The following is a 21,751-nucleotide window of genomic DNA, read 5'->3' as shown; positions in this document are numbered from 1 at the left end:
CAAGTTTGTTTAAAATATTGCTGTGATGTCTGTAGGAGGACCAGTGATAGACAGGAAAGCAAACACTGTTAAGGAAATGAAATTGGGGTCCTTTGCAATGTGATGCCATGAGACCTCTAAAATCTCTCCTGAAGCTTTAATTTTCCATCTAGCATCAGGCTGATTTGAGTAAGTCTGTGACAGAAGCTCCACTGTAAAAGCACACCCAAAGACTCTTAGTGAGCTGAAATGGCATTGTTCGTCTTTACTGGTGTTGGGCAATAAATGCTGTTGGTCACGGCCTGTTACAGTAGCAGTGGCAAAGAGGAGGTTTGCAGAAATGCTTTTGAATGGCAATTTGTTTTAATATTCCCCAGTCGCAGGCCCTTGCCTTTTTGGGTCAGAGGCTTCTTGAGCACTCTTGCAATATTCCTACACTAGATTTGTGCATCTCATGGACTCCATGAAGAGCCAAGTTACCAGAGAACCAGGCCTTAGGATTTCATTTCAGGCTTATGGAGTCTTAAACAGGACTATGTCCATACTGTTGAGGTCAGCCTTTTAGCCAAAGGATGTTCCTAAAGAAGTCAATCTCAGCCTAAATGCACAGGGGAACTCCTTTCAGGCATTTAAACATAGTCAGCGTTAGGAAAAATAGTGTAATATATCAAAAATGGCACCTGGTGGACTTCAGTGTTTACCTGATTTAATGCTATTAGAACAAAAAGGATCTCTGTGTCCTAGCTGTGTTTCCAAAATAGTAGCCGTCATTTTCTGTTTGTTTTGAATTTGATGCTAGAGAGCTATGAGAGCCCAAATATTTTTAGTGTACGCAGTGTAAGGAAAATGGATTTTCCCGATGTTAGTGGCCAGAAAATCATCACGTGCTTGTTGGAAACATGGTGCTGGGGTAGATTTCCTGAAAATGAATCTCTTTGCTTTATACAGCCTTCTAGTATCCTTTGAGATGATAGCAGTTTGTAATATAAGCACATTTTCTCAATTTGCTTGAAACAGTTAAGAGCTAGTGCATGATAATACAATACAAAGAGAAATTGCTTCACAGAATGTGTATACTCATGCTTATATTATGTGTCTGTGCATAGTATATTTGTGTGTACATGCTATTTATATAAGTACACATACACCTACATAGGTATAGGTGATGTATGTCTTTTGAAAATTGAGATTAGAGGTGATATTTATATGACACATTGTAGAGCCATTCAATAAATAGACCATAGGCTGTTTTCTCTGCACTGCAATGTTTAAATCTGCCATACTTATTCTAGCATTTTGAAACTCCATGCAGATTGAAGTGCATGTTTTCATTACAAACCATCTTATTTCAGTAGCTTTTCTTCTTTCTTAGCTTATATGTGGGAGCCTCCCCCTCAGAATTGACTGACATCATGCCAGGTTTATAATGAAAGTTTCTCAGTTGTTAATGAAATATAACCTTTGTTTCTAGCCCTGAAACCTGTTTTTGCAACAAATGGCATTTTGTAAGGAGTAAAGTTACTTGGAGTAGCCTTCATCAGCTTGACTTCTGGGGTAACATCTGGCTTTCCAGAAATAATGAACATTTTTGACACAGTCTTTGCTGTGCCCAGGTCACAAAACAGCAGCACACATAAGGAATCGTAATCCATTATAGAACAGTAATCCGAATATGTGATGATTCAATGCTGCATAGTTTTTGCTGGCACTTGTTTGAGATGCTTTCGACACATGTAATGCAACCATCTATGACTTGTAAAAGCCTTTCATGATATATTAAGTGTGTGCTGTATAAAACACAATAGCAATGTGGATTTAATTTGTATGTGAATTCTGTATTTAAATCTGTTAAACAAATTCTTCCTTTTCAGGATGTGGATGTAAACAGCATATTCTAATAGAAGTCTTTCAGGGAAACTATGTCTAAAAACTTGTGCTCAAGCTAACATGCTTGGATTATGTATGAACTAATGAAGCCATTCTGCTTCATATTACTATATCAGTAACGTGGATGTCCATACTCATCTGAATCTAGACCTGAAAAAGGAACAAGCAGGAGGTTTGGTTTGGTAGATAGTCTGTTAGCTGAGCGCCAGCTAACACTTAGTTGTCTGCTGGAAAGTGTACTTAAATAATACTTGTTTAGAGCCTGCAAACACTCTCAGTAGATGTGAATTAACTCACTTAACATCAGCTATGCTCATCAGAGAATCAAAGCGTTGCTCTATGCCAATGTGCGCTAATACAAGCTGCCTAATGTGTCACTGCTGTCTCTCGATCTCAGTGGATCTATATTTCATGTGCAGTTTAGTATAATTCAGAGCAACATGAGAGAGAGCGCGCTTCTCTGTTGCAGTGTGCCTTAAGTTATTAAAACCACATTTGCCTTAGACTTGATGGTGAAATGAATGACGCGTACAGAGTAAGATTACATTTCTCAAAAGTGAGTAGATGTTAGTGTGGATCTTCCCCAGACCGATCACATGCTAAAAGGCAGTGTAGACAGCGTTGGTCTAGCAGACTGATGCCCAGACTGGAGTCAGGAGTTTGCAAGTTCTTAACGGCTTCTTCCTCTGAACTTAGACGCCTGTGAGGATAGGTGTGGGCAGGTACAAGCACCTGTTCCCCTGCTCCTGGCTGGCCAGACACAAGTGCCATCTCGGTACGGCACTGCCTAGGCTCTGCACCTCAGCAGAGGTTTTCAAGTCGTTATGGAGGCCCTCAGGAAGCTGCCAAAGCAAAGCCTTGTAGGAGAACTGATCTGTAAGCCTGAGAGTTGTGGCTGAACTTAATTTTGAGCCAGTGCTGCCCTCTGCTGAAGGGAATGCTCTTCTGGTTTAATCAAATATTAATGCTTTTTGTTACTTGAAATTAAGCAACTGATTAAAACTCTTCTGCAAAAAGATACCATGTGTACTGTTTAGATGATTTACTTGAAATCTATGCTTCCTCTAAATATCAACTTTCCTGTTTGTCAAACCCAGACCATGCATAGTTGGGTGGGTGAGGATTTGCCAGCTAGGACAACTACAGCTTCGTCAGGGCCCGGTGAAGGAAACTTGGAAGATAAATGTAAACAGGTAGACTAAAAGCCGTGTGCACTAATCACACTAATCGTGTTTGCAGTCTCAATTCAGCTGTCTAGCTGTGTAGAGAGACCTTGACTGAGAGCCTGAAAAAAGTGTGTCTGTCTGTGAAGTAATTTTTGGCTTTGGTGTGCTTTTTCTGTTAACTCTCTTGTTGTAGTCCCTTGTAAACAATCAGGGTATGAGGCCCTCTCCTTTTATGGGGCCGCCCATGTTGCGAGCCCATCATCAGTAGAAGTTTGAGTAACTTAAAAACTGCTTTTGTATAGCTCAGGCCACTAGCTGCTTATTCTGCTTGGTCTATTCCACCAGTGACAGCAGCAATTATAAGGCACTTGTGTTAAGCTTAGGTCACTGACCACATTTCCTTTCTAAAATCAATGGATTTTTCCAGTTAGCCTTGATCTTTTTGCTTAATGGACCCAAACCATTTCAAAGAGACTTTTTTATAATTCAACCAAGTTGCAGAGGTTACAGATTTTAATAAATCTGGCCAACACCCACTGTATAGGTGAAAACAAAAAACAAAAGTTACTAAACCATTTGTGTCCCTTTAGCAGCTGACTCTGTTGGGCAGCATGAATTGCACTGACCTAAGTGTGAAACTCTGGGAGCTGCTACCGTCTTGTGGAACCTGATCTCTCGTTGCATTGTTATAAGGAAAATAATGAAGTTACATAAGCGATCCTTTGCAAATGATTCAAGAGCCTGACATGGAGCCAGATCCCCTCACTAGCATAGTCAGGCTCTGAATTCACTAGAGTTTCTCCAGCTCAAGCCAGCAGAGAACTGCTTCATTAAGATTAGATAATCTGTAGCGTCTATGCTATGTGTCACTGAAAGGAGATGGATTAGTGTTCCACACTAATGGTACAGGGACACAAAGACAAGGGAAAATTCAGATATTACTCTTTCTTCAAACTATACATCATCAAGCACGAGTGTTGCATGGAGAATGTTTGTACATTGTGTACAGAAATAAGGTTTTTATTGCTTGCTTTAAATTTATCTACTCCTTGAGTAATCTAATGAAACAAGGGCCAAGATTTTCAGAAATGACCAGTGATTCTGAGATAATGAAAATGTTTGTCACAAGCTGAAAACCCATGGATTTGAAACTCTTAGAAATGTTATCTGTAAAAGATGTCTTTTGACTAGATAAATATATTCTAGTTAAATGAAATTTAGAGGATTATCAAGTGTGTCCAGATCTAACTATTAAGACAGGTGTAGAAATGCTGCTCCTGATGCTCTTCATTACTGAAATAAAATTAACTGTATTAAAACTGGGAAGTATTGCAAAAGTGAAACTTGGAGCATGTTATAAATGTGATTTCAGGCTAGCATGGACCTTCCAGCTTTTGAGGTCAGTGTTAACAATGTTCTTGATTTTAGGATAGTAGGGACCAAGACCTTTGTGTGTTAAATCTTAAGTGGGAAATCATGGCTGAACTTTCAGATAATGGCTTTTGCCTGAAATAAATGTAGAAGTGCAGTTGGATGGCTGAGGACTATTTAAAAAGAACATATCCGAGGTTAACCCATGTAACTCCAGTGTTGCTTTTGAGGGCTTTACTGGAGCACTGCTCCCAGGCTGTAGTAGTACTTGGCTTTATTTCAAAAAGCATAGACTATAGGTCTGCTTTCTTTCAGGCCATCTAAGATTGTAAGCATTGTGAGTGACTGTTCAGCACTTCATTCAAAGCCCAATGACCTATTTGCAGGCAACAGCAAAGCTACTGAAGAGCACCGAGTACACAGAATACTGGCAGGCACTCCTAAGGACAAGCTGTATTTTGTGCAAAGAGGGAGGGTGGACACAGTCCTGTTTTCATCAAAGTCAAAACAAAAGAGTGGAACAAAACTGAAGTGACTTCTGGGAGTTGAAACTTCCCTCAGATACTCCTGTATCACATCACTGTGCTATTAGTGTTTGTGCATCAGGGTTAAACTGTACCAATTAGATAATGCTATGCTTCAAAGTGAAGCCACAGGATTGTAAAGTTCCTGGTGGAGCTTTGGTGAAGATTTTGCTCAGATCTGTGAGATGCATCTTAGACCTCTCTGGCGCATGAGAAAGGTACCTCCAGAATGTCACATCGTAGAGTGCATGTGCTCTTGTGCCTGTTTTGCTCTATTTACTTAGGAGGTCTCCAAGGGTGACCATATTTCTAACCCATCAATGGGAGATATGTGGGACAAAGGCACCTGAAATCCTTACCCACCTCACTGTACCTTGGGCAGCTCCTGACTTAACCAGTTGGTATCTCCAGATATTCTAGTCTCTGAGCAATCTCTCAACCTGGGAACCTTATTGATCGATTTTCCTAGCTTCTTTATCTCAATGAATAAGAGATCTGCTTGTTCTGACATGGAAGATCTGCATGTCCACTTCCTAACCATCCGGGATATGCATGCCATTCACAAACGGGAATGTACTTTGGCATGACTTGTCACTTTGCGTTCAGTTCAACATGCTGATTGTTGTTCTGAGGTCTCTTGTTTGCAGTAATATTTTTATTACAGAAAATACTATGGTGGTGAAAACTTAAAAGTTCTTGGATCAAAATGGACAGAAATACACGTCCTTGTTGGATACCAGGCAGGCTTCATGGCAGAGTTGCCCAAAACTTCAGGTCAGAGGAGGGTAGAGTATGGAGTTAAGAAAGCCATGGGGAAAATTATCTCCCCACTTCTTTCATCCTTGGATCTTTAATGTGAAGTGAATAATGACATACTGTGTTTCTGTTCAAGTCAGTGAGAGTTTTGGCAAGAGGCAGCATGATCCGTCTGGAATGAAGAGTCTGAAGACCTGTTGTTTGCTGCAGTCCTTGGAAGCCTGTTGAGTGTTGTGTGCCTCAGTTTCTTTGTTGACCATATGAAAAGGATGTTACTTACCAAACTTTCATGGATGGAAAATGTTTTTATATACAAAGCTGTGTTACTGCAAATTGGGCCTGATAGCAGAAGTAATAGTACAGCTTGAATTGCAATTTGCACACTGAAACAATGAGGTACTTTGATTCCCCTCCACTATGAAAGGGGTTTTGTGTATCCAAGTTCATCATCTGCTAAAGGATTCCACTTCACAGGGACCTGCAGATCCACTTAATTATTGCAACTTTACAAACACATTACTTACTAAAAACTCCTTCTTTGACTTGATGAGGACAATGAATGTACAGTTATTGCCACGGCAGTGAATTATATTTTTACCTTCTTTAAAGTTCTTTTTCATTTTTAGGAAGTTTTAGAAAGTTCCTGAAAGGGTCAGGCACAAGTGTCGTCTCTTCCTAAGGCTGTATGTATGCTGTTCCAAAATAAGAGCATGTGTAGCTCTGCTGCTTACTTTGTGAGCCTAAGCCACTGCTTTGTATCCAGATATGTATTCTGGAGGTTGATATATCAATGGCTACACCCCTGTTGGAGAAGGTAGTGCTGCAGACCATCAGAGATCTTTCATCATTGCTTCATTTTTATTGTTCTTTTAATAAATTTTTACTTTTTTGTGTATTTTCAAGGCAAAGGCAGGGGAAAAAAAACAGAATGGGTGCAAGCCACACGGGTTGTATGCTGCTGGGGAAGTCTAGTTAGGAACATGTGATGTTAATTACTCTTGCAGATCTCCACTCTGTGATTTATTCTGCTTCCATTCCCATTTGATTCCATTGTCTTAGTTCAGGATACGCAGAGCTGTATGTTTGCTAACGGAGTTAGTGGAGATCCTGTTCTGGCAGCTATTCTTCCAGGCAAACCCTGTCCAGTGAAATTAATGGTAAAATTCTTAATTGTTTAAGCGGTACCTTGGTTTCACTTATTAAGTTTAGGGAATCTGGTGGGGTTTAGCCTGGCCATGGACCAGAGGAAGGTGGTTCTTACCATCCCAGTAGATCTTCTGCTTGAGATGGAGTCTTCTGTTGCCGAAACAGCCTCAGTGGCGAGACTTGCAAGGAGAGGTGGGAAAATAGAAGTGGGGATTGTCTGTCTGATGAAACAAACTTGTCAGATCCGTAGGAGGAGGAGAGGTTGGATGGGAAGAGAGCTAGTCCCATTTGCACTTAAAATAGAAAGCATGGGAATGACAAATTGCAGTCCTAGATTCTTCATACTTATCTGAGCTTCTGATTTTATTTGTTTCCTGTAAATTTTTGCAGTAACTTGTTCAATTGAAATATGTGCTGGACAGGACGATGGTAAGATTTTCTCACTAGCTGTGAATAGCTGTACGCTTTACATCTGAGAAGTTAATAATATAGATGCAAAAGTATATGGTAAACTCTGTGAACTAAAAAGTTAACTATAGCTGTTAGGAATTCCTTATGACACATTACAAGGAGCATGTCAAAAATTAGCCTAGTATGGGAGTCTTTTTGAGTGGAACACACATCATTTACAGTAAGGCTCATTACTAACAGAATGCATACTCTTTTCAAAGAATAAAAACTGATCGTCTTTTCTTTTTTTCTTCTTTTCAGGCAGCACAAATAGTCCTGATTTCTCTCTTTGAACTGAACACTCCTGAGTTTACCATGTTACTTGGTGCCTTGCCAAAAACATTCCAGGATGGTGCTACCAAGCTCCTGCACAACCACCTCAAGAACTCCAGTAACACCAGTGTGGTGAGAGGCCCTTGTCCTTGAAAACAGCAGAGCACCAAAGACAGCAGCTCATTGACAAGCTGTTGCAGATGTTCAGTAGCATGAATTATCTGTAACTGTTATCTTGAAGCAATATGGCAACAGAGGCTTCTGTTTGATGTTGCTTTTATAGGGACCATTAAAATAAAAAACTCAGTTATTTTTAAATTTAATATAGTCATAACCAGTACAGATTAAAAAAAAAAAAATTACTGAGAAGCACATAAAAGTTGGTGGGGTTTGTGCTTTCAAGTCGGTGGTGCTTTTGAAAATCTTGCCAGTAATGACATTTTGGCTAAAACAGAGATCCTGATACCACAGATTTTCTGGGCTTACCACTACTATTGAAATCAGTTTAATACCAGATATATTGTCTACTAAGAAGCTTGCAGGATCTTTGAGGCCTACAAGGTCTCCTCAGTCTATACCTATTACCTTATGTTATGTTTTTATATGAAGCTCTTACGTATTTTTTTTTCTCTGAAGGAAGATGTTAGTAGAGGACTTAAGTGTGCTTCTAAATGTCTTTTCCCCACAGAGCAGCAAGGATTAGGGTATTCTTTGCCTTTTTTTAATGTGGAAATCTTGTGAAACTTGCTGGAATTTGAGCCCTCCTATATTTGCACTTCCACAGGGACAAGTAGACCTTTGTGTAAGCTAGAACTGCAGCATTAGGCATCCACGGAAATGGACTGAGTTCTCTAGTACCTTTGACTTTGTGAAGAGAGTCAGAATTGGGAGCAATTTCTACTCGTTTTGCTGTGGTATAAATGATTGTGCAGGCCAGTGGAAAAATGATAAGTTAGATTGCTTACTTATGCTTGTAACAAGCACAATCAGAATGCTTTAGACAATGCAGAAAATAGCTGAATAATTAAATTGCTAAATTGCCAGGGTAATGGTCTGCATACTTTGTCGCCTGGCAAATAGTGTCTGAGAAGCTGGGTAGCCTTGTGGATTGATAAACCGTTTCTCTGGCAATATTTGCAGGCCGTATGTATTGCGTAGTTAAAATTGCAGGTACTGTGGATTGTAGAAAAGTGCATATGTGCTTTCTTTATCCTCAGAGCAGTACCTTCAAGAACATATTAATGACTATGTGAACCATGGCTGCAGATTTCTAGGTCAAGAGCCAGAACCAAAACTGCACTAAGCTTGTCTAGTGCAAACAAAGGCAATATTTGGACCTGTTGTTGTGTACTCCTGCCTGTGCATTGCAACACATTTCTAATCTCTGTCTTCCTGCTTCTGTGCCAGGGCTCCCCCAGCAATACCCTTGGTCGGACTCCTTCCCGGCACTCCAGCAGCAGAACCAGCCCCTTAACTTCACCTACCAACTGTTCCCATGGTGGACTGTCGCCAAGGTAATGCAGCAGGCTAATTAAACCACTTGCAAAATATTAAAGGATTTCAACACTGAGTGTGCATTTGCAGAATATGACTCACTTTGAAAGCAAAAACAAGACCAAAAGTTTACAGTAGATTGCTCCAAAGAAACAGGGTTTGAACATGATAATACATGGTTGGTGATTGACTTCAGTGTTCCAGTCCTCATGTTATCTGTGTAATCTTAATGTCTTTTCTTATAGTATTAATTTTCTTTCATAACCAGGCATTCTTCAGAATCACATTTGTGGGTTCAATAAAGATAATATTAAAAGGCAGCGTTAGAAATGAGGTCTTGTTGGGGTTGCAAATACCACAAAGCATATGATGACTTTCAGGTCAAGGGTTTCAGATTGTGTCTATTTTTTAGGTGTGCCCTTGTGATCAGTAATGCATCTGACTGTAGTTACAGTGCTTGTGCTACTGAGAGAAGTACTGAATCTCTTGTTTGCCTCTTATGCTTTGTGAGGATGCAGAACAAGCAGAGGTGGTAACTTGTGTTTCAATGCTGAATACCTCTCAAATCACCCTCACGGCTGTTCACCAGCAGAATAGTGGCCTGATCCTTTGGTCAGCAGGTCCATTGCAACCAAGTGTACTGCTGAAGCTGCAGATGCTACCCTAGAATACATTGGTCCCCTCCAAAACCTTTTATTGAGCAAACATGGACTCTTGGATATTGGGAATGTACATCGTTCGCACCATAAAAACTTGGAGCAGAGGAGATAGAAATTTAAACAGTATGCTCTGGGACCATAGAGGTATTGGAGGAAAGTATTAGGTTGTTACCTGGTCAAGCTTTGATTCATGCTGGGAAAGCTTAAAAGCTGCTGCTCTTGTCTGCCTGCTCTCTCCATGGGAGATCACTTCCCTTTGTCATGGAAGAGACAGAAGAAAACATGTTGAGTAAGGATTGCAGTTCGTAGTACAATGTAGTAATTTACACTGAAATCTGTTGATCAGTCCTGTCGTGACTTGCTAAAACCCTGTCGGGAAGGATGCTTAGACATGTGAGTTCCCATGTGTCAGGAAAAACACAGGCTTTTAGCCTTTAATGAGTAGTTATACTAATTCCAGCACATGGGGTCTCCTGAGAAAATTTTGGGTATCTAAATAGATCTGTGTGACCCCTAAATCTGCTATAATCCAAAACTAGACTGAGAGGTTGCAAGCCAAGTTCAAGTTGCCTATTACGAGTTTTTTCAATAAAGGTTTCATTAAGAAATTAAGTGGTAGAGTTTCAGGGGACTGGTTCCAACTATGTTGCTTCCTTTTTGACTAGTTTGAGCATTGTTGCCCTGTTGATTTCTTTTGTGGGAAATTATAAACTGAGACATGTCTCCCCGTGGTTATGTTGTAGCTTTGCTGGTCACGTTTGCATATGACACTTATTTTATAAATCCATGACCTTTTACCATGCTTTTTGGGTTTTGCCACTTCACTCACTGCTTTTCAATTTGTCTTTGCATTCTTCTTACCTCTTGATGTCAGGATGCACATATGAAAATATTTGTTAAAGCATTCAGCGTACACTTAATACTTTTGTTGTTGCTATTGTTTTCTAGCATTTTGGGTTGAGGAACTGGAGTTTTCTTCCCATGTGATATGTTCTTAAGGAACAGTTAGAGAGGGCATGTAATTCCAGAGCATTCTGCCATTAAGTTGTCAAGATCAAAACTGCCACTGATGCAGTAGGCCAGGAATTTTCTTCAGAAAACAATCATTCCTTCAATTTTCTATGGAGTTCTTGGAGATGTTGATCCAAAAATTTAGGTGTCTTTTCAAGAAGCATGTCCTGCTTCCTTGCTGGATTTAGTTATTCAAGAGTGATGTATAAGTTACTCTTCAATGACAGGTGAAGGTGGAAGCTGCTGTAAAAGCCCTTTAAAATATTTGGGGAGAAGTTCAACCTTTTTTTGGTAAGTGACCTCTGAGCACTAACAGTAGCTGCAGATTTTTACCATTTGTAGAAAAGGTGGTTGCAAGTACTGCAAATCAGTGGCAGTAGCTTCTGATGCTCTGCTCTGCTGGACTGCATCCTTCTTGAAAATGTTTCATGTAGCACAGTGTGAGCATGGTCCTGACTTACAGAACAAGGGATGATTTAGCTCTGTTTCTGAAGAGTATGTGTAGTCATTCTCCCTTCAGAAAAAAGGCTTTGGAAGATGTGCTAACAGGTTACGTGAAGTACGGTACACTGCAGTATTGCAGTTGGTGTACATACTTCTGTGTCATGTTTCCATTACAAATGCTTGGGTTTTGTTATTCATCAGTGATGTAAAATGTCACTTTTCTCTCTACAAACTTGGAAAATGAGCACACGTGAGTCATTCTGATAGCAGTATAAAAGGATAAAGATTCTCAGGGTTTCTCTGCATAGCTCTCCTCTGAAACTCGGCTTGGCTTTACGTTTTTATGGGACCCATTGCCAAAGGGCTGTACTGAGGTTGTGTATGCCCATTCGTTCTGGGATGCTTTATTTGTGGGCCTTGCTTACCTTGTCCATGCCTATGTCTTGTACAGGCAGCCTGAGTGCAGTGAGTTGAAGGATTATCTCCAGTTCTTAATGTCAGCTTTGGTTTTGAAGATTATACTTTCCTTTGAATTTTTTCTTGATGCACAGATTGGAGGAGTAGTATCTAGAGACATATATATCTTTGTGGTTGGGATATGTGTAGAAAGGATAGTTTGGGTCCTTTAGGAATATAAACATGCTGCTAAGCATAGCTGCTCTCCCATATTACTAATGGTTTGTGGACAATATCTTCAATAGTAATCAGCAAGGCTTCACTGATACAGTGTAGTATGTATGTATGCATGCCATTGCCCTTAGGTCATGTTAGTTCCCCCATATTGTTGCCATCACAACTGAATTCCAGATGTGGTTTTTGGGTTTGGTTTTTTTTTGTGTGTGTGTACATGTATTTGAGCTCTCTGGATAGATTTTGAATGTTTTGGTTGAACTGGACTTTGCAGACAGCTAATTTGCCTATCCAGATGATAACATCTGCTTAAGTATCCCCTGATGTTAGTGTCTTCAGAAGGGTAACATGCTTTCAGGTCCTTGGTCAGCATCCTTCCTTCTCCTGCTTTCATTTGCTCCATCCGGTTCTGCTTCATGATCGCTAGAACATATCCACTGCATCTGCGAGTTACTTCTGCATTTGTACCTGCTTTTTTTGTCTTGACAGTTTTAGTTATTGGGGAGAGGAGTTATGGAGGAAAGAGGTGTTTTCTGAAGAAGAAAAGCAGGGGAGGGCACTTGGGAAGACGAAAATAATAGGAAAAAAAACCAGACTTCTGACTGAGAGGAAAGAATGTTTCCAGGCAATGCTCAGATGAATGGCTTGAGTTTGTGCTGGACATAGAAAATCTTCTGAGATTTAGTAAATGATGTAGTATGACAAAAAGGAAAATACTAAGTTGTGAAGTCCTCCATCGTAAGAATACCGTTCTAAATGGCAAAGGAACTTCTGTAAACTCAAATGTTATGTTTAGGTTGTGAATTTTCATCTAGAATTCTGTAGGAATATCTGAAGGAATTGAATAGGTTTGCCCTACTGTTTCTGCCTTTATTAGTAGCCCAGAAACCTGTGTGTAGTTCCAATTATTAAAAAACCCCGTTTAGTCCTTCAAAGATCTCTAGAGGAAATGCATCAAAATGAAAGGCTAACAATTTTATTTGGCTATGTAAGTTTACGTGCTTGTTTTTCACTGACAATAGAAAATACCATTAAAAATAAAATTTGACAGTTTCAGTATTAAGTTGAGCAAGACATGGAAAAAGAATTAAAATAAGCCACCCACGTTATACAATAAGGACAAGCCTGCATTGTTTGGTGGCCCGTTTGCAGGTAGGTGAGACCTGAGCTGTGAGACTTCTGATCAGCAGTCTGGGTGTCTGGTGTATTTCCGTAGTAGTTGCATGTAATAGCTATGTTTTTTGATTGCTGGTTAACGAGTGATTTTCTTGACACCACTCTTCAGAGGAGTTTTCAACTGGCTTTGCCGCTGTTTGTACTGGAGCAATTCTTGACTTGTTTGCCGCTTCTAATCTTGCAATATCTATATATACATATATCATATGTACAAATGACTTTCCAAGACAGTGTACTTAAACTTAATAGAAACAAAGCGGTGTCCTGAATACTCCACCAGCTCAAGCATCTATATTCTCATTTAGAACATGATTTTGAAAATCTGTGTACCATAAAGGGAACAGGACAAAAGCAAAGGTTGGACAAATTGGCACAGGGATGGATGCCTTGACCCAAAGGCGCAGGATCAAACAGTAACCAGAAGGGGCTTGTGGAAATTTGATGAGAGATCTGAATTGACTTAGAGGCTGGTTTCATCCAGTCTTTCCAGGTTTGTCTGCTGAGACCTGGGCCATGTCCCCAATTTACATGATATGTTTACACTCTAGACTGATTGTCACTTGCTGCATATTTGAGATCAGTTTGAATCTGGTGAAATAGGATCAGATCTTAAGCCCTGCAAAGGCTTGCTGATTGTGTGGGGCCTGATTGCAGGCTCTTATAGAGACACCAGGAGCCAAACTTTACAAGCTGCCTTTGGGTGTCTGTTAAAAAAAATCAACTCCAACTTTCCTTTCTTCCAGGGAAATCCTCTTGCTTGCAAAGCTGCTTAGAGTTTGAATACAGATGCGTGGTCAGGGATTGTTTACTTAGAGCATTTCAAGAGTTGTTTTTTTAGAGGCTGTATCCATTTGTAAAATGTACTGGTTAGTACAAGCAGGGACTATTTTTGTGTGCACCATATCATTTTGTTAGGCATAAAAGTGGAAATGAATAATAAAGGCCAAAACAATGACTTGTGAGGCTCAGTGGAGTATTCTTGTTTAATTTTGTTTCTATTAATTTTTTTCTCTCTCTCCAAGGCAGCATGACAGCACTAAGCCACTCAGATTATAGTTTCTTTTTTTTTTTCTCCCTCTCCTTTCTCTGTTTTTTCTCTCTTTCTTTTCTCCTCTGATCACGGCAGTCGGTTCTGGGGTTGGAGTGCAGATGGGCTGTCGAAGCACCCCCCTCCCCTTTCTCAGCCTAACTCCATCCCCACTGCTCCTTCCCACAAGACTTTCAGACGCTCTTACTCTCCCAGGTAACAAGCTACCTGTTAAACCAACTTGTCTGAGGTGTCACAGTATTATTTACCTTTCACACTGTGGGATTTGTTCAAATGTGGGAAACGATTTGCAGAGGCTTTGGTTGGAAAAGGAAAAGAGATGACGATAGGTTTCAGAGAGCGGAGGTGACAGGCAGCCACTTGCTTGCTGCTTGGGGAAGATGCAGCACGCAAGTGGAGGAAAAAAAAAAGTGGATTTTTCCAGACTCTTCCTACCTGTCAGGTTCTTGAATGGGGTTTTATGTTTCACGGTTGGTTTCCAATGCAGAACACAGTTGCTGAGCACTTTTGGCAGGTACTGGTTGCGTTATGATAGCACGAGCAAGGTCTTACAACCTGGCTTCACTGTGCAAGCAGCACATGAGTACTTTCAAACAGACAAATACAGCTCAGTAGGGATTTCAGATCTGCAGTAGTGAATATCCATAGGACAATGAGGATGGAGCTTGCATATATGACTTTGCCAGCTGCTTGCACAGTGTGACTGTGGAACATCTTGGAAATTTGTAGTATTGAAATTAAAATTTTCCACAAGATTTGGAGGTTATCAATTGCTAATTTTGACATCTCTTCCTCCTCCTGTGCCCTCACATTTTGTTCCAATCTGCATACAGATCTTAATCAGTATACTGGACTAAAGCTGTACAGTGGTTTTAATCAAGAAAACCTTCTGAATACAAATTCAATTTGTCAGACCTCTATGTTACATTCGTTGGATTTTAAGTTTATACCCTGACAACAGGCTTTCTGTAGATGTGGTTTCTCCTGACTTAAATATACCTTTTACCTGAGGAAGGACTATGTGCAGTCTTTCCTTGAAGCAGGAAGTTCCTAATGAAAAACTGCTGAAAGAAAACCAAACGAATTGTTCTTTGAGGGCTCAAAATCTGGGTATCTGTGACATCTGAGAGAGAAAATAGAATCCCATAGTCTGTACCTCTGTGAATACCTGCAGAATTAAAACTTTAAATCAATGTTCTGACTCTTCTAGGACAGTAAGATACCTATGGAAGAGATCCATGTTGATTTTTGGAGTTAAACTAGTTGAGAATTTTTTTCCTCCTTTCATTAGCTGACACCAAGGTTTGCAATAATTTGACATATATTCTAGCCCAGAGCCCGAAAGTGCAAGGAAGTGGGTTACTGTGTACTGCTTGAGGATGCTAAACTGTTGATCACTTAAAAATAGTTTGGATTGGAAACTGAATAACAGTTTATGGAAGTAAAATGTATTTCATGTGAGACTGGAAAACTACCAAATTGTATCTTGATAAACTTGTAGAGAGCTGCATTGTTTTAGTGCAGCAGAAGATGGAAAATAATGTTGTGACATCCCTAAACACTGCTCATCTCTGCTCACTTCTTATCCATCCTGTGACTTTCCTCTAGTTTTCTGCATGGGTCATAATTTTTTTTTTCCTTTTATGCCTTTCCCATCCTCTGCCCTGAAACGTCGGTGTAGTTCCATTTTATTTTTTTATCCCCCCCTCCCATCGTGTTGTCTGTGAAGTATTCCAGCAGACATACTGTCAATAGACATGTGTGTTCACGTGTAGAGTTTTTGTTCATGTAGAACACAGCCATAATGTTATCTCCTACACAGGCTTACTCCTGACACATGAAATCACTGGGTTCTTTAGATTTTATTAAAATGTATTTTTTTGCTTTGAAAAATGCATCAGATTGGTGGCTCTTTGTTGAGAAATTGCCTTAGTCCTTTAGCATTGCAGAGTCTGTACTTTGATCTATTCTTTGGTAGCAGCGTAGGGCAAAATTCATCCCTGAGGAAAGAAGCGATGATTTTTAGCAGAAGATTTAGTGTCAGTATATCTGTGGTTATTTCTTGGTTTTTGCCATGGATTTCATTGTGTGACCTTTCGTAAGTCATGTCATCTCTTGGTGGGGATACTTGGGTACAGTCACATGTATACCTTCTTAAGGGCAGTTTCATTACTCGCTTAAATATTGTTTGAAGAACCCTTAAGATCTAATTAAATGTGCTTGAACTCAAAATTAATATTTTAGAGATTGTATGAAACAAAGGTTTTCCTATCCCTGCTTGATACTTATAAAGAATCTAAAAACTGCCTTCACTTTTGTCTGGAAAGCCATCACAGCGCATTAGTGTTATTCAGCTGTCTGAAAAGCCCTAAATACTTTGACTTCTGTAGGTTTATAAGCAGCTTTTGCTTCCTGATCTTGGTCTGTTCTTTAAGTGGCTTCTCTTTCCTCCTGGGCTGATAGACACTGTTTAAAGTTGGGCAGTTGTTCTGTGGTTTCTTTGCCAGAATACATGGTGCTAATGCTTGTGTAGTGCGAGCGCGTTGCTTGGGAGCCAGGGATTATGGCTATTTTCAGTGTGTTAATCCCGAAGGAATCGGGCAGCACCAATCTTATCCTCTGTCTGAAGTTCCTGAGTTTCTTCCAGAAAAAAAAGCAGTAGTTCTAGATATTTAACATCCTACTTTTTAGTTCCTGAAAATAATAGCTGTGTACTCAAGATTCAGAAGGGATTTTCTGTTAGTTTGTTTTTTTTTTTTTCCCCCACCCACCTCATGGGGAGTCTTTCTTTTGTGGAAAAGGAGCACAGCTCTTTGTTCAGCCATCCTCCTCCAAGCCCATCCTGTCATCCTTCCCAAACTGTTAAGAAATTGTAATTCACCCCTGTAGGGAGCCACTTCTTGCTGTTTATTGACAAACAACTTGATGTAAATGTCTCAAATTCTTTTGGTTTATTTGCTTCTGGCTCTACTAAGATCCGAGACTCCCCCAGAGAAATTGTTCTCAGTTACTGGGTCTCTTCATTAAATCTCTCTTGGAAAACTGATTGTCATGCAAACTCAACTTCTCCTAGATAGAGGAAAGCCCTGCCAATAATGCCTTTTCATTTTCTCCAAGCTTCTCTTCTTAGCCACATCTTTTCATATCATCTGCCCTTGCATGCTAGGCATTTTTTCATGGAACTTAATTTTGGATAACTCCTCAAGGAATCCCAAAACTTGTGTGGCTTTGTGCTGCTGAGGAATTTCTGAGGAACAGGCAGACTGCAAGAAAGATTTGAGTGAGAGAATTCCCAAACTTAAGTCTACTACTGAAATGCATCTTTTATCAAGGCATCGTGCAAGTGGTTTTGGTTTTACTGTTCTATAAATGAAAATGAGACATGTTAGACTAAGGTTTACATCAAGATACGTTTTCCTTTCCATTTAAATCTGTCACATTTGGATCCATTGATGGAATATATTTTATATATTATGAAACTTAAATTTCATTGATTTCATTCCCACCAGCTGTCACAACCCTTTGAGTTCCCATAGTGATTGATTTTCTTTATTTTCCTTTTTAAATAACACCATTACCATGCTGGGGATAGGGGGTTTTTTTGGTTTACAGAAGCTAGCACACTCACTGCTGTGGAATGTAACAAACAGTGGACCTGATTTCCCCTCGCTTACAGTGAGGTAATGCCACTGATTTCAGTGGAGGTTCTCTTAGATTTAGCCCTGTTTGAGGGGAGACTCAGACCTGAAGTCTGCTTTGATTCCATCCATGTTTTGTTACAAGTCACTGTTAGAAAGGGTACACTAAATCATCTGTCTCTGACTTAGCATTGTTTTTGTTAACAGTCAGAAGTGGATTCCAATTTCATATGTAACATTTCATATGCGTTTGGTCTTTAGTATGCTGGATTATGACACGGAGAACCTAAATTCTGATGAAATCTACAGCTCTCTTCGTGGAGTCACAGAAGCAATTGAAAAATTTAGTTTCCGTAGTCAAGAGGACCTGAATGAGCCAATCAAACGTGATGGAAAGAAAGACTGTGACATTGTAAGTATTTGATTGATTAGTGTCTCCAGATAGGCGAAATTTTAAAATATTGTGTTCAAACCTGGCTTTGGATTGTTAGTGTACAAAATCCAGTTATTCCTACTGTACGCTTGCAAGTGTCTTTGGCTTATTGGTTGCTAACTTCTTATGCCTAATTTATGGGGTCCCACTAATGTAGTCTGTTGCTCCCTTTGAACTCTAGCCTGCTGTGAAATGTGCTCACTGGGCTTCTGTGGGAGTCTCATGTACGAAGGAAGCAGTGCTAGTGTTCCTCAGGCTCAGCATGGCTCAGCAGTGGCTTTTTCGTGGAGTGTGTGTAGTTAAGTCTGTAATGGGAATACATGGGTGGTTTCCCTTACAAGCTTATTACTTCATCTATAGGAAGGACCCATAATCACTCTGAGTGCACAACTCATAGGATACCTTATGCTGCATGAATGGTTACAGAATTATCTACCAAGTGAGATGCCATTTGTTTTAATTAAATACATGGACTTCAAAATTCATGGGAATCTTCAATTATGATCCTTATGGGTCCCTTCCAACTTGAGATGTTCTATGACTCTTGACAGTTTTGATTCCTATCTGGATAAACAAGTTTACATTGTAGATTAAGTTAGCCTTCAAAGCTAAAAATTCTTGGTCCAAGATTTTTCTTTGTGACTCTTCTATTATGCATTTCACATTAGCCTGCTAAGCATCATCCAGTCTCCTCTATCAGTGGGTTGTGAAGTTTCATGAGGAAGATATGGCTTTTGCTTCCTTTCCCTTTCTTAGCAAATTGGTCCTGTTCCAGAGCTTGTGATCTTTGCCAGCTTGTGCGGTTTTAGCAATATTAACTTAGATTTAGGAACGTTAGCATAGCTTTTTACCCTGTGGTCACGAAATATTTTTGGAACTGTTGTAGTTGTATAAGGGAAAGAGGTGGTAATCTTAAGTTTTACTCTACGTGTAAACAATTCTATGCCTCTTCGTGTTGGTGGGTGAACTCCAGAAAAGCTATGGCTTCCACAGAATTTGAGTAGTCTTATGTCTTTTCTTTCTGTTTGATTCCCCAGGTATCTCGAGATGGTGGCCTCGCTGTGCCTACCAGTGATGTCCGTGGAAGCAGTGACGTTGTGGAAGGCGGAAGGATGGCTCTAGATAACAAAACATCCCTACTGAACACCCAGCCTCCCCGTGCGTTTTCAGGGCCACGTGCTCGAGAGTATAACCCCTATCCTTATGCTGACACAATTAACACTTACGACAAGACTGCCCTGAAGGAAGCAGTGTTCGATGATGACATGGATCAGCTTCGGGATGGTTTGTATCAGTGTATCTCATAAAACTGCAGGCAGCTTGTTCTGTTTCTGGTATGTTTGTGTGAGGGTAGTGCTCTCAGATACATGTCTGCCCATGTGTATGTTGCATATTACTTTGCATCTGAGTTGAGGCTTGGTATGAAATACTCTGTTCTCATGTACCAGCAGAACCTGATCTGTGGTTATTGAGAAAATTTTACACTGCAGTTTTGTTTGCCTAAAGTTTCCTGCAAACTAGTCCCTTAAGCATCTAAATGCATCTGTACGGACACTGTTTTGGGGACCTTCTGCTCTTTGACTGAAACATCTCACTCAATAGCTCATTGTTACTGAGACTTTCACTTCATTTAAGTGATGCTACACCTTAGCTTTATTCTTTTGCAGTACACTGATGAGTCACTGTACTTTGATCTAAAGGTCATACATGTGATCGCTGGTTTTGGGTGTGTGTGTCTGGGAAAACCTGCAGCAGTTCTTATCCTGTAGAAGGAATTATTGGAACTGGATGAAATTCAATTGTCATCTCTTCCTGGTTCGTTAGAAGCCATGTGCAGGTTCAGGAGCTGTGTTATGAACTCAGGTGAAATTGTGGGCTAGTCAGATTCTCAGATTGACTGAGGCCACCTGGAATTTGATGCATTTGGGAGGGGGCCCTTATACATGCAGTTTGTTCTGTAGAGGGCTAGTAATCTTGACATCTTTGATCTTTTTCCCTATTTCCCCAAATGATTTGCTGCCATTTGTCCTAGAAGTACCCATTGACCATTCAGATTTGGTGGCTGATCTTCTGAAAGAGCTCTCCAACCACAACGAGCGGGTGGAGGAGCGGAAAGGAGCTCTTCTGGAGTTGCTTAAGATCACAAGGGAAGATAATCTCGGAGTTTGGGAGGAACATTTCAAAACCATTCTGCTCTTGCTGCTGGAAACGCTTGGAGACAAAGATGTGAGATGTAGATTTTTGTCTTAACTCTCCTGTACATTGCTTCATCTAGGGTGATAGTTCCTCCACACTAGTTTAAATGAAATCTGCTGCAATTGTACAGCATTTCATCAGTGATGCTGCACTGCTCATTTTGTCTTCTGAAGCTTGACAACTCTGCTTTTGTTTTCAGTGTGTTCAATGATGAGTTTTAAGCTGACACTCTGAAGTGTCCCAGTTTTTTGCTCTCCCTCTGGAGTGTTAGTAATGAATAACTAGGAAATTGAGCTAGAATCAGAAAAGAGGTTATCTTCTGATCTAGTACAAAAACTATCAAGATTTCAAAAGTTGTTTGCTTCTGAGTTAGGATGAATTTACAAGCTCTTAACTATATCATACCCATTCCCCAAAAAAGGAGAATAAAGGCACCCTAGAATAGATTAGTGTTTTTTTTCTATGCGGTTTAAAGATCTGGCCTATTAGATCTTATGGGATAGGTCTCTGTCTCTTGCAAAAAATATCATCAAGAACAAACTGCTTTTATAGAGGATCTTGTTTTGAAGTATTAAAAAAAAGCTGCGCTATTATTACAGCTTTATATTTGATAGTTGATCAAAGTGGTAATTTACAGGCTAGATTTATGCTTTTTCCACTTGGGGCTATTTGTTCAGCTTGCAGCACAATGATATTTGGTAAAGGCTCAGCACCCTGCTGCACCTTCACATCAGAGCCATGCTCCATCTGCATGTTACAATATTTAGGCTTCAAAGCACTCACAGCTATTTTTTGTTTTATCTGGTTTAAAATCCATTATATTTCTTATACTCCTTGTAAAGTGTATGGTGCACACACACTCAGAAATTTTAATTCTGAAGCAGTGTAGGTGGCTGACATTTTCTCAGTTGTTGTTCATAGTATAAGCATGAGCTGCTCTAGTCCTATGTCTTTAATCGTAACATCATTACAAATGTATCAGAAGATATGGTGGCTTTAAGTATATGTGAATTGTGCTACTGCATGAATTTTGCAGATGAATAGCAAAGGACATGCTTTAAAGGCTGAGTATAGAGTATTCTTCTGCTGAAATGATAGAATCTATTTGGAGTGGCCACAGGCCAAAAACTTAATGTAACAGTTACGAAATTGAAGCAGGTGTTATAAATCCCTTCTGCTAATGATCTTTTGATATAAAGGATTAACACAGGTCAGTGTTGACTACAATGACTTAACTGTTCTTGAAAATAATTTCCATAGGAGTTACAGGAAGACAGTGAATTTTACTGCATTAGTACATGAGAAACAGCTTTGTTGCATGGATGGAGCCCAGTTTGATATCCACAAAGCTAAGCAAAAGAGGAAGGGCAAAACAAATATGATCTGAGCTTCTTTGTAGATTCATGTAATGCAGGCATGCTCCTTTGGGTACAAATTTGTACTTCATTGCCAAAAGAGTATGGATTTTAA

General features: G+C 39.9%; 1 protein-coding gene across 4 annotated transcripts in view; it reads left to right on the top strand.

The window, feature by feature from the left end:
- The window catches only part of CLASP1 (cytoplasmic linker associated protein 1), a 176,912-nt gene that overhangs the window by 136,827 nt on the left and 18,334 nt on the right, over positions 1-21,751 (top strand). For 2 of the 4 annotated variants that reach the window (XM_010568686.1, XM_010568672.1), the window contains exons 30-34: positions 7,541-7,684; positions 8,960-9,066; positions 17,914-18,064; positions 19,123-19,369; positions 20,118-20,311. In XM_010568686.1, the coding sequence (XP_010566988.1) occupies positions 7,541-7,684; positions 8,960-9,066; positions 17,914-18,064; positions 19,123-19,369; positions 20,118-20,311 (843 nt within the window). The remainder of the gene's footprint in view (positions 1-7,540; positions 7,685-8,959; positions 9,067-17,913; positions 18,065-19,122; positions 19,370-20,117; positions 20,312-21,751) is intronic. The other 2 variants (XM_010568695.1, XM_010568680.1) reach the window with 1 other exon arrangement.

The sequence above is a fragment of the Haliaeetus leucocephalus genome, unplaced genomic scaffold, assembly GCF_000737465.1.
Source record: "Haliaeetus leucocephalus isolate CR32 unplaced genomic scaffold, Haliaeetus_leucocephalus-4.0 Scaffold1, whole genome shotgun sequence".
NCBI lineage: Eukaryota > Metazoa > Chordata > Aves > Accipitriformes > Accipitridae > Haliaeetus > Haliaeetus leucocephalus.
This window is presented reverse-complemented; position numbering and strand designations above follow the sequence as displayed.